Source organism: Lutra lutra, chromosome 12, assembly GCF_902655055.1.
Source record: "Lutra lutra chromosome 12, mLutLut1.2, whole genome shotgun sequence".
Classification (NCBI taxonomy): Eukaryota; Metazoa; Chordata; class Mammalia; order Carnivora; family Mustelidae; genus Lutra; species Lutra lutra.
In genome coordinates, this window is record NC_062289.1 from 30,458,374 (window position 1) to 30,470,475 (window position 12,102).

The 12,102-nt window shown below is 35.8% G+C and overlaps 1 protein-coding gene across 2 annotated transcripts; it reads left to right on the forward strand.

Moving 5' to 3' along the window:
* The first annotated feature begins 2,001 nt into the window (after nucleotides 1-2,001).
* SYT4 (synaptotagmin 4) lies at nucleotides 2,002-11,712 on the forward strand. 2 transcript variants are annotated; one of them, XM_047698519.1, is made up of 4 exons: nucleotides 2,002-2,296; nucleotides 5,268-6,082; nucleotides 7,998-8,115; nucleotides 9,467-11,712. In XM_047698519.1, the coding sequence occupies exons 1-4, from the start codon at nucleotides 2,263-2,265 to the stop codon at nucleotides 9,772-9,774; spliced, it is 1,275 nt and encodes a 424-aa protein (XP_047554475.1). In that variant the 5' UTR covers nucleotides 2,002-2,262; the 3' UTR covers nucleotides 9,775-11,712. The 2 variants fall into 2 exon arrangements, with proteins under 2 accessions (XP_047554475.1, XP_047554474.1); XM_047698518.1 differs by having other exon boundaries at nucleotides 2,003-2,296; nucleotides 7,995-8,115.
* Nucleotides 11,713-12,102: the final 390 nt, after the last annotated feature.

The window sequence follows — 12,102 nt, forward strand, 5'->3', positions numbered from 1 at the left end:
GATTACTTGTTTGCTGAATAGGAAGAGAACAATGTAATAATGTGGTAGGGTATAAATCTCAAACGTAAGAAACTTACAGGTTTTTCCTCTGTGTTTGATCATCTTCCCACTCCTCATCTGGTGCTGGTAGAAGCTTGTTTTAAGGAGATTGGATAACAAAGAATATGCTGTTCATCAAATGACAATGAGGGGAACAACTGACATTTTAATTAATAACATTTATTTCTGTTTGCTTTGAAAGCAAGCAGTGAAACAGTTACTATATTCACAATAGCATTAGCTCTGGGCAAGAGGTAATTTTATCACAATGTGTCCTTAGAAATGAGACAGCCCAGGGTGGGATGGAGTTCTGTAGAAACAGAGTTTAAATAGTCTAGACAGGTTTTAGATGACAGCATTTTGCCACCTGAAGGTAAAATTAATGAAATACTAATTTATATAAAACATACAAATAAGGTACTTATGTTTACAACAAATGAGTTTAACCATATGGTAGCAATAACTTAGCCAGAAAATACACATTCTGGTAAGCCTCACACCATATATTTTGTTTACCTGTGATATATGCATAACAAATAAATGCCACTTTTATCTAATGAATGTCTATTCCTAGTAACAATCCCACTAGGTTCATGCTTAACTGAGGAAGCAAGTAATGTGAATGAAGTGAAAAGATAAGGATACAAAATGCGGGTTCTGCCAATGGAAAAAAAATAAATACAGTAAATTAATTTGTGTGTTTTTGTAGCATGACAATATAAGGTTTTTTTAAAATCTGTTAGAAGAATGTTAAAATGCCAAGGATGTGGGAGCAAGTAGAAAGGGAAAGAAAAGGACTTTGGTTTATAAAATTTTCCATGATGCAAAAGGCTGAAGCTAATTTTTCCCCAGACACAGTCCTGACGCTCAGAGCGACTGTTTGCCAATGTGGAGGAAACTGTCACTTGTACAGTAGCTTTCTGAGAGCCACCCAGTCCCCCCTTATCCCCCATCCCAGCACATACCGAATGCCATTTGCTCACTGAGCTCCAGAGCAAAGGAATTCTTTGCGGAGCAATAATTGACAGTTGGAGTTACAACCTGAGTTCTCTCCTTTGGAAAATTGCTAAATATTTGTTTTAAAAGGCACACTCTTCAGATTAAAATTAATCAGAATCTGGCACCAGATATTCTCCAGTTCCTCAACCCCAGAAATATCATCAGTTCAGAAAACAATATATTTGAAAAAATAATATTCCTTTGAAAATAACCAATAATTATCAATTTCATTCATTTTCAATTTTGGTCTGATTCTTGTAACTCTTTTGCACAATCCTATTAGAAGTCAGGGCTTTTAACCAGAAATGTCATTCCAGGAGCAGTCTCATTATATGCAAAAGTCATAACTGAAAGTGAGTCTGAATATAGAAGGGATTATTCTCATCTGTTCCTAAGTACTTTAACTGGTCAAATGTCAGATATTAAAGGGAGGAGAGCTGATAGACAGATGGAGCAACAGCATTAGCAAAATGTCTAGATTATTTATTAGAAAATAAGTGATTATAGTGAGAAAACTGTTGTCTTATTTCAAATGGATCAATGTGCAGTGGATTCTTTTCTAAGATAGGTATAACATATCAAAGAAAAAATTAGAAAGGGAGAAACATATTCCTGCATGTCACAATGTTCATTTGATGCAGAAACTTCTCTCTTCTCATTCTTACCCTGAATCACCTCTGTAAATTTCATTATTCTGATAACTCACAGACACGCTTTTACTGATCTTGATGATCAGAAGATTTTCTATTAGAAACTGACAGGAATGAGTTTGGGGGCTCATCTCCATGTGCCTCTAAGCCCCCACAGAGTAGCAGAGCTAATCTCCAGTAGTCCAACAGTTAAAATAATTGATGAGAATGTGTTGAATTCTCAGGAGAGAAGGGAGGAAGAGAGAAGGAGAGGAGAGGCTTGGAGGGCGGACGGGAGGAGGGCAGGTGCTGATTTCAACCCTGTAGCGTCAGGATTGCGTCAATTCGGGTTTCAGCCACGTCTAGTGTCTCAGAGACGAGCTTCTCAGAAGAGCCAAAACAGGAACAGGGGTGGCAAATCACTGTGCGAGAGCAAGTGGACCTCCCTCTTTGCCTCCTCCCGTTCCAGGCGCAGGTCCCCTGAGCTCGCGCTGTTGTTTTCAGCACTCAGGAAAGCCAGCGCTTCAGATCCAGGCAAGTGAATCAAGCCAGGGAGTTTTCCGTTCAGCACCTCGGACAGAACACGCAACAAAAAATGGCTCCGATCACTACAAGCCGGGAAGAATTTGGTAAGCAAGTTACTCAACTTATAACTGTGGTTGTTTCTTGAATACTCCAGAGTGGGCTGTGATGTTGGTGTTGTTCTTGTTGTGTTTTCAGGGGATGCTGGATATAGATTTCCTAGGTAGGTAATCTGAAAGAAAATGAGAGCTGTAAAGGGGCAATCGTGGCTTATCTCTGTTGTTTCTCCCTTCCTTGCTATCTTTCTCCTCAAAATTGCCTTCTGCTACGGAGATTTTACATCCAAGAAGTTCCTAAACGTTCATGTAGCTCTGTAAATCGCAGCACGCGCTAAGTAAAGGAAAGGGAGTCTGTTGTGTGTTTTTGGTTTCATTAATTCTATAGGTGATTTTTATTTGTAGGTAAATCTGTTTTTAACTTACCAGGACAAGCCAATGTTTCTGTGATTACATAAGGGTTTGATCTCAGTATAAAACAACTTGAATGTTGGGGGTTTGGGGTGTATATTTTATTTTGGAGTTTACCATAAGGCTCTTTTTCTCTGCTATGTTTTTCTTGTATCTATGTTTTCTATGTATCCTTGAAATATGTTGCTAGTGGAAGACAGAGAATCCTATGATGCTAGGGTTAAAGTGGTATTTGAAATGAACTGACTTGGTTCATTGCATTTCGCAGGTGAGGTTAGACCAAAGCCCAGAGATGTGAGAGAAGTATTGCACGTCAAACAGTTAACTAAAAGCTACTGGAAAGTAAAATTAGGAATCCTGTTTTCCAGTTCAATTTCCCTCTTCCTATACCAAATTTTTGGCCCCATTGCTCTCCTTCTCTCAGTAAATAAAATCAGATGTACTTCAAATTAAAAAGTCATATTTTTAGGTCCCATTATATTTCAAAGACAGGAGATGAAGTTTTACTTACTTTACAAGTATTCAAAAAATCAGGAAATTTTATAGAAGTTTGTGAATAAGGAATGATATTTATGAATAAATGATAATTGTTATTAAACTGAGTGAAATGACTGAGGTCTTTACTCTCAGAAGCTTAAGACCTTATCAGTGGAGAATACAGAGGGAGTACGTGCGTCTTTCCATGATACATTGAATATTTTGCCTTATGACATAAGTATTGAATAGAGACAATCTGTGACATTATATTCAGAAATGAGTTTCCTTTACAGCCTTCCATCTGGGTGATTGAGTTTATATTGTTGTGATGTTTATTCCTGATTTCTGATTTGAAAATAAGAAATTTTCTAATACTGAGGCATTTTCAGAGATAGTGCTAGGGAAAAATATGTTCTACCTTGAGCCATCGGTCTATTTAGGAAAAAAAAAAAAGGGATCATCTTCTATTGCATTTATTGTTCTCCTAGCATTGGCTAAGGAATCGCCTTAGTTGATGACTTTGGTTTTGCTTCTTGGCCTTGGGATTATTGGAGAGTCAGGAGTGGATTTTTTCCCCCCACAGAGACTTGAATAGGAGGAAAAACCAAAAAGCTGATACTAAGTTTAGCTGATTATCTTTAGCTCTCGCCTCATTCTTTTTCTGTAGTATTTACTGCTTTTTCTACTTGGGGAATTCAAAGGTTTATTTTTCATCTTTACATGATCAGTTCCTTGATCTAATTAAACTATAGAATTTTTTTACTGTTGTTTTTTTAATCTTATATATGTCTGCTCTTATTTGTCATTACTGATTCTTATATTCTTTGAGTTCAGTTTTGAAATTATGAAGTAGATAGGCAAAAGATTTGGGGGGATGGGGAACGGGAGTAACAAAAGATTGTTCTTTCAGGGGTTATTCCAACAAGCCTTAACCCTTTCCTGACTAGGACCTCTAACTTTACTATTCACTAGTTGGGATAAAAATACACAAGAATGAAACTAAATACAGATAATACTACATTAGTTATATTCACTATGATTAAATTAAACATTGACTCAATTGCTGCTCTGTGTCCGCTGTAACAATACTGCTTTTACTTACACAGTGTTACTAATCATTAGTTGGAGGAATATGCTTACATATGGGGCATGATAAGCTTCATGAATAATCAATGCTACCTAATGTCAGTAATTTAATGTGCCCTCATTAAGGTAAGAATGCCAAGTTCAATTTTATTACCATTTGCCATGTGGAAAAATGTTAGAAAAAAATCAGTTATGGATAAAATTGAACTCTAAATTATCTATATTCACTCTTAATACATGTTAAAGAATGATGATTCATTTGTAGCCATTGTTTTGCTTTTATCCCACTTAGGGATTTGTACTTCAGATAATTCAGTGTCTGAGAAATTTTGGTCTGTATACCAGGAGTTTGCGGTGGTATAAGTTATATAATAACAATACCCAGCTGTTCATCTTTTTTTGTTCTTTTTTCCTTAATGTATGTAACATTTCTCTTACCAGTGTTCCATAATTGAAGTGGAAATTATTGATGAGTTTGTGATAATAGCAGATAATGTTCCTTCATTTCTTAAAATTCCTGGAACCACTGGCCCCTAGATGTTTCCTTATTGAATCCGGGATAAATAATGAACTAATAAGAATACAAAATTTCTCAGTATTTGAAGAATGTGCATTTAGCGTTTCATAGTCAGTAAAAACTGATGCTTCTGGAAAGCTTCAAAATGTCAAGAAAGCATAATGAAATTAGTACTGTTTATCATGCTATAGTTAACTCACATTATCTGAGAAAGCAAAGGTAGGTCAGGGTCATTTAGCATCCCTCATCCCTGACCTAAGCCTGGTCATCTTTTTATTTTATTTGCAAAAAAAACCCTACTTAAATGAAGAAGTTTCTATCATAGTGTATTTCTTTTCTATATGTCACACAGTGTATGTGTTTATTCCTGAAGGTGATATGAAATGTGTACATAACTCATATCAAGAACAGTCGAAAGTAATCCAATCTGTGCAACCTACAGCAATTGCCAGCTCCAGCACGCTTTTCAAATAGGCTCATATCTCCAACTCCACTCCTTTAATGTATTTTATTGGTCATTTGATTTTTCAGATGAAATCCCCACAGTGGTGGGGATCTTCAGTGCATTTGGCTTGGTCTTCACAGTCTCTCTGTTTGCTTGGATCTGCTGTCAGAGAAAATCATCCAAGTCTAACAAGACTCCTCCATATAAGTTCGTGCACGTACTAAAAGGAGTTGATATTTATCCTGAAAATCTAAGTAGCAAGAAGAAGTTTGGAGCAGATGACAAAAATGAAGTAAAGAATAAACCAGCTGTGCCAAAGAATTCATTACATCTTGACCTTGAGAAGAGAGATCTCAATGGCAATTTTCCCAAAACAAATCTCAAAGCTAGTAGCCCTTCTGATCTGGAGAATGTGACCCCAAAGCTCTTTTCAGAAGGGGAGAAAGAGGCTGTTTCCCCTGATAGCTTAAAGTCCAGCACTTCCATTACTTCAGAAGAGAAACAGGAGAAGCTGGGAACCCTCTTCTTCTCCTTAGAGTACAATTTTGAGAAGAAAGCATTTGTGGTGAATATCAAGGAAGCCCGTGGCTTGCCAGCCATGGATGAGCAGTCAATGACCTCTGACCCATATATCAAAATGACGATCCTCCCAGAGAAGAAGCATAAAGTGAAAACCAGAGTTCTGAGAAAGACCTTGGACCCGGCTTTTGATGAGACCTTTACATTCTATGGGATCCTGTACACCCAGATCCAAGAGTTGGCCTTGCACTTCACAATCTTGAGTTTTGACAGGTTTTCAAGAGATGATATCATTGGAGAAGTCCTTATTCCTCTTGCAGGAATTGAATTATCTGATGGAAAAATGTTAATGAACAGAGAGATTATCAAGAGAAATGTTAGGGTAATTTCACTTTTAGTGCTTAAAGTATTTAGAAACAATCTCTTATGTAGCTTTTGTCTATCTAGGGGATTTTCACTAAACTATAACTTTTATACATATCATCTTTACCATGTTTAATTATTATTAATCATAATCAAATGGGGAACAAGGGACTAGCGTAGATGAAAGAAAATTTAATCCACAACTGAAATGCTTAAAGTATCTTAATTATATTAAATAAATAGGCATCCATTATGGATATTTAAATAGCACTTATATAAATATTTCTGTTAATGTTTATCATAAGTATTTTGACTAGGACTTCCACTTAACCTAAAATGCAGGTAAATACTTCTTATTCATAAACAAGTTAACAATGATGTTTTAACATCAGCATAATTGAATTTGAAATTGAAATTGAAATTGAAAATTAAATCAGTTTATCCTGAGGATTTGGAAGTTGTATTGACTTTTTATGGAATGGCTTTTCAAAGAGGAGCCATCACATCATATTGAATTATAAATGTTCATCACTATGTTGTATGACAAGAAGTGAGTTACTCTGCCTTTGTAGTTATATGGCTGTGGTAGTTCTGAAACTATTAGACAATGATAAGATATCAAATTTAATCCTATTTCCCCTTTAAAAACAGAACTCAGTTGATTTAAACTGTAGCACTTCAGAGTAATTTGTTTCTGTAAGGCATGATTTTATAGAATACCATAAAGATCACCTTTGTTTCTTTGTTGAAATTAATGAAAAGTCAAGGTTCAGAAAATTAAGTAGCTTGTTTGAGACACCAAGGTGTTTAGCGGCAGAGTAAGAATAAAGATATATTCCCAACTCTTATTCTTCTTGAACTACTTATTCATATAATGACCCCATGTCAGTTTTTTTTTGTTTTTTTTTGTTTTTTTTTTATTTGACAGATAGAGATCACAGGTAGGCAGCGAGGCAGGCAGAGAGAGAGAGGAGGAAGCGGGCTCCCTGCCGAGCAGAGAGCCCGATGTGGGGCTCGATCCCAGGACCCTGGGATCATGACCCGAGCTGAAGGCAGAGGCTTTAACCCACTGAGCCACCCAGGCGCCCCCCATGTCAGTTTTTGTATATAGATTGAAGTTCTAGGAGCTCTGGCCCGCCATCGTTCTTAGTTATAATCTAGCCCTGAGTTTACATATTTGTTAATATCAGGTAAAACTTGTAATTTGAGTTCTTGGTCTTCTTAACAAATGTCTTTAAAGTACAAATAAAATCTAAGTATCATACAAAGAAGTATCTTATGATACCATCCAAAAACAAAGTATTAAAAAACTGGGTCAATTCCCTCAAATACTTAATTCATTTCTTGGATTTGAAAGAGGACTTTGAGTGGAGGCTAGGGACAGAGAACTTTAACTCCATCAGTCATCTGGGGCAGGAGATGGTAGCAGTTAGAATAAATGTCAGTTGCTCCGAATTTAAATTCCACTAATGTCAGTGCTTTTTAAAAAATCAAAATCAAATCAAACTTATGAGTCATTTTGCCCTACACAGATCCATTCAAATGATTAGACATTTATAAATAACTTCAAAAAGTAGTCATTTAGTTAAAAAGTAAAAACAGATAAACAAACAACAACAACAATACCTCAGTACAGGCTGTATTCTCAATATCCTTTTAAAGATTTCTAGTAATGGGTGTGGCTAACTCATTACAAATTTTAATATCCAGTAGTACCTAAAACCACCACAAGATGGCAGACAGTTGTTTTTAGAAGGTGACGGAACAAAACCTTGTGATTACTGTTGAATTCTTTAGCATATTAAAATTAAAATAAGTAGGAAAACTACATTTAAATAACAATATTGTATTGTTTTAAAATATTTTATAAGTGTGAATTTTAAAACAAGAAAAATAATAAAAATATTTATACCACATCTCTCTTTGTTTAGAAGTCTTCAGGACGGGGTGAGTTACTGATATCTCTCTGCTATCAGTCCACGACAAATACTCTAACTGTGGTTGTTTTAAAAGCTCGACACCTGCCTAAATCTGATGTGTCTGGACTTTCAGGTAAGAATGCTTCTGAAAAATTCAGTCTCAGTGTATAAGTAATACATTGGGCAAAATAGTTAGCAACTAACATGACTTTGATTTACCTTTTACTCACAAGCACAAGTGATCTGATTGTTTTTCTGTTTCTCATTTAATGAAATAATGTGAGCTAGTGCCATTAGAGAGAAAAAGAAAACTATCTAGCCTAAGTTCTAAGCCATTGCTAATACATGATAGATAACTAACTGACTGTATGGGTTTGAAGCAGAAAACAGTAATAAATGCTGAGGTAAGAGATCATAGCCAAAAATTTCTCAATGGTTTGAGAGAAGAGTTCTTAATTTCAGTATTTTTGGTGAGCCTGCCTACACTCATGCTTCTGTTGTTTTTATTATTTTTCCTATAATTCCTTAAGGATCTGCTTCAAACATTAGCTTTTAGTTTTGTGACTAATTAAAAAAAAATTCCTTGTTGTATCACAGTGAAAAGAATACATGACCTATGGAGTAAAATGATCTGAGTTCAAATTCTAACCCTTCCATTTTGGTATATAATCTTGGCTGTCTTTCATAATCTCTGTACAAACTAGATGTAATAATGCTGACCTTGAGGGGGCATTGTGAAGACTAGAAAGATATACTTCATTAAATAACATCTATTTCTATGATTATTACTACTATTGTTTATTAATGGCGGTTGAAGACATGATCTTAAAGTTTTGGATTAGGACACTCAAATGAACTCACATGCTTCAACCAGAAAGAGACAAAAATAATATAATTAAATATATGATAAGGTAGCATGACCCTAAAATCCGTACATTAAGGGTGACACAGGGAAGATGAACATTGAAAAACAGGAAGCAAACCCAGCTGGTGATTAAAGAAGCACAAAATTTAAAGCACTAAAGGACATTGCCATTGTGAATTCTAAATGCCCGAACAACAGAAAAGTAGAGAGGTAGAGAGACTCTACCAAAGTCATACAATTCAATCAGGTTAGGTCTTGCCTAATGCTTTTTTCTTCTATCTTATTTTCTGGACTGAGTTATACATAATCAGAATGAGCCATTAGAAGTTTTTGTTGTTGTTCTTGTTGTTGTTTTAATTATCTCTTCTTCTTGCCATTATACTTCTTTTCCCATCGTATGGTTTAGAACTGTTTTCTCTTCACATTGCATATTCTTACTTGTTTTCATTTTGTTGACAATAGAGAGGTCAAGCTTGATCTATATTTTCACTTTGTTCTGACACCTTTTCATTCCAATCTCATTTTATTGGCATGCATCAATCTCTAATGGCACCACTATGTTAAGATCAACTCTCCAGCCAGGTTCTGCCAGGATAATGTCTGTCATTTACCATTGCAGATCCCTACGTGAAAGTGAACCTGTACCATGCCAAAAAGAGAATCTCAAAAAAGAAGACTCATGTGAAGAAATGCACCCCCAATGCGGTGTTCAATGAACTGTTTGTCTTTGATATTCCTTGTGAGGGTCTTGAAGAGATAAGTGTTGAATTTCTGGTTTTGGATTCTGAAAGGGGGTCCAGAAATGAGGTGATAGGGCGGTTGGTCCTGGGTGCAGCTGCAGAAGGAACCGGTGGAGAGCACTGGAAAGAGATCTGTGACTATCCCAGGAGACAAATTGCCAAGTGGCATATGCTCTGTGATGGGTAGTGTCCTAGCCATGATAAGTTGGAACTTAATGATTTTTACTAAGAAAGGAGCAATTTTCTTTCCCTTTTTCTCCTGATTCGTGATTACTAGCTTGTGACAGCAAGCTGCTCTTTTGTTGTTGTTGTTTGAAATGGATTGAATTAGCAGACCAGAAAGTAACTGTAAATGTGTATCATGATATTTTCCCCCAATATTAGAGAAGTTGGATAAATTTTCATGAGCTATTCAGCCTCTTCTGCAGGTTACCAGAGTAGCTGAGCATTTTATGAATCCTGCAGTGCAATCCCAAGCGATAGATGTGGTTTAGAAGGTGGTGATTTTGTGGGAACATGTCACTGGAAAGCAATGAGATTTTTAGGATTTGCAAATGAAGAGCACTTTTTCTCTTATGAAAATTCATCCATTTTTCTTCAGATGGGGAAATCAATTTTTATTTCAATCCAAAGATATTAAAGAAATGTTCTCTAGTTTGTTTTTATTCATTATGTCATGTGCAAATGGTTGTCTTGCATATAAAAGTGTATGGTCATTTCTCTTTGTAATTATTTGATACAACTTATTATACCAGGAGTAACTTGGTTTTGTTTCAAAAGGACAGTGAACAAGCTGAGAAATCATTTTATTAAAGGGCTGAGTTGAGAACACTGTGGCTGAAATAATTATTTTTCTCCCTCCTAAGGTTATATGTGAGTCAGATCGTTAGAAAATATGATCTCACATAAGAACTGCGGCCTTGAATTATTCACTGCCCTTCACAAACATCAGTGCAGTCTACGAAAGCCCTGTTTACCTTTGTGAAATTGTGGAATTAGTTAGTGGGTAAATAAATAAACTTCAGCTAGAAATCCAGTTAGAAATGCAGCTTTCTGAAAAGAAATATGTACAGTACACAAGTGTGCATTCAAGGCCATCCCTCGTCTACAGAAAGGACATGACTAAGTCTTCTAGCAGCTTATCCTCCCCCAAGAAAGGACTAAGCTACTATTTGGAAAGACACAGACAGGCTTGAAGTTTTAACCACTGCCAGGTAGAAAGCATCACCTAAACCAAGAAACTAAGTAATGCCTGAAAAATAGCTATACAGCAAAGCCTAATATAATTTACACGTTTTCACACAAAATCTATTTAGGCTGTCAAATTAGCACAACAAAGTATGTTTCACTATCTTTCCTAGGCTAATTTGTCTTGAACTGTTGTCTGTGGAGCAGTTTATAGACTCCTGTCTTTTGTGGTTTGCCAGTGCCAGGGCTCTGAAATTGTGAAAACCTGCTCGAGAAAAGCAGCACCCTGGGATTACCTGAAAGGACGAATTTGGGGTCATGTCACCATATTTGAGTTTTTAGAGCCTGTGAGTGAAACTGGACACAGTCAAATTATTAAATATGCAAATTAGAGATAAAGTCTACTGAAAAACTTACATTTTGAGTCAGGTTTTGTGTCGGTACCTTAGCTGTTTTTGAGAATGTGTTTGATATCTCAGTGTTTGTAAATTCTATGACAATGCATTTTCACAACAACATACATGCTTTTTATGACTATGCCTAATGTAAAGAAAATGTTTTACATTCTGTATGTACAAAGATCGAAGTCAGCCTCTTTTTTGTGCTTTAAGATGACTTTGGGATTAAAAAAAAAAAAAAAAGTGTATTCCCTAATCATTGTCTTTATCCACCAGAAGGTCACCTCACAGCATTTCCATAAAAGCAACACAAAATGAATCGTAGTCAGTGTGTGCTTTGGGGAGGTCAGATGGCCTTTTTATTGTATGTATATTTGTTATCATCGGCCATGGAGTAGAGTCTATTTTGGAGTTCTGAAAAGTTGTGAGGAGTCAACTCTAAGTATCCTTCACAGCAGCCAGAAGGTAATGGTGGTACCAAGTAAAGTATGGTTGCTGGAGGGTGATTTTTTTTTTTTTAATTGGAACAGCAAAACCAACAATGAATACTTTTAAAATTACAATGAATAATTTGTAAATAGTTTTTAGTTTTTAAAATTTAAAAGTGTTTTTGAGTGTGAAAAGTTGAGTAAAACTCTTTGTAACTGCTTTTAAGAAAAGAAAGAAGGAAAACTAGAAAGGAATTGAAACTGGCAGGGACATCTGCGATCCCATCATCTTCTGAAAATTAAACTGTTTTATAATGTATTACTATATCAGTGTGAATATCTTGAATTCTGTTGCAAATCCTGCACTGTATGAAACCTGTAAATTAACTGTTTGTCTGATTAGCCAATCTAACCACCCTCATGGGGAGGTCTCTGTGTTTGAAGAACCGTGTAACTCAGTAACTGACTTGTTCTGATGTTGTGACTCAATAGAAGTGATTT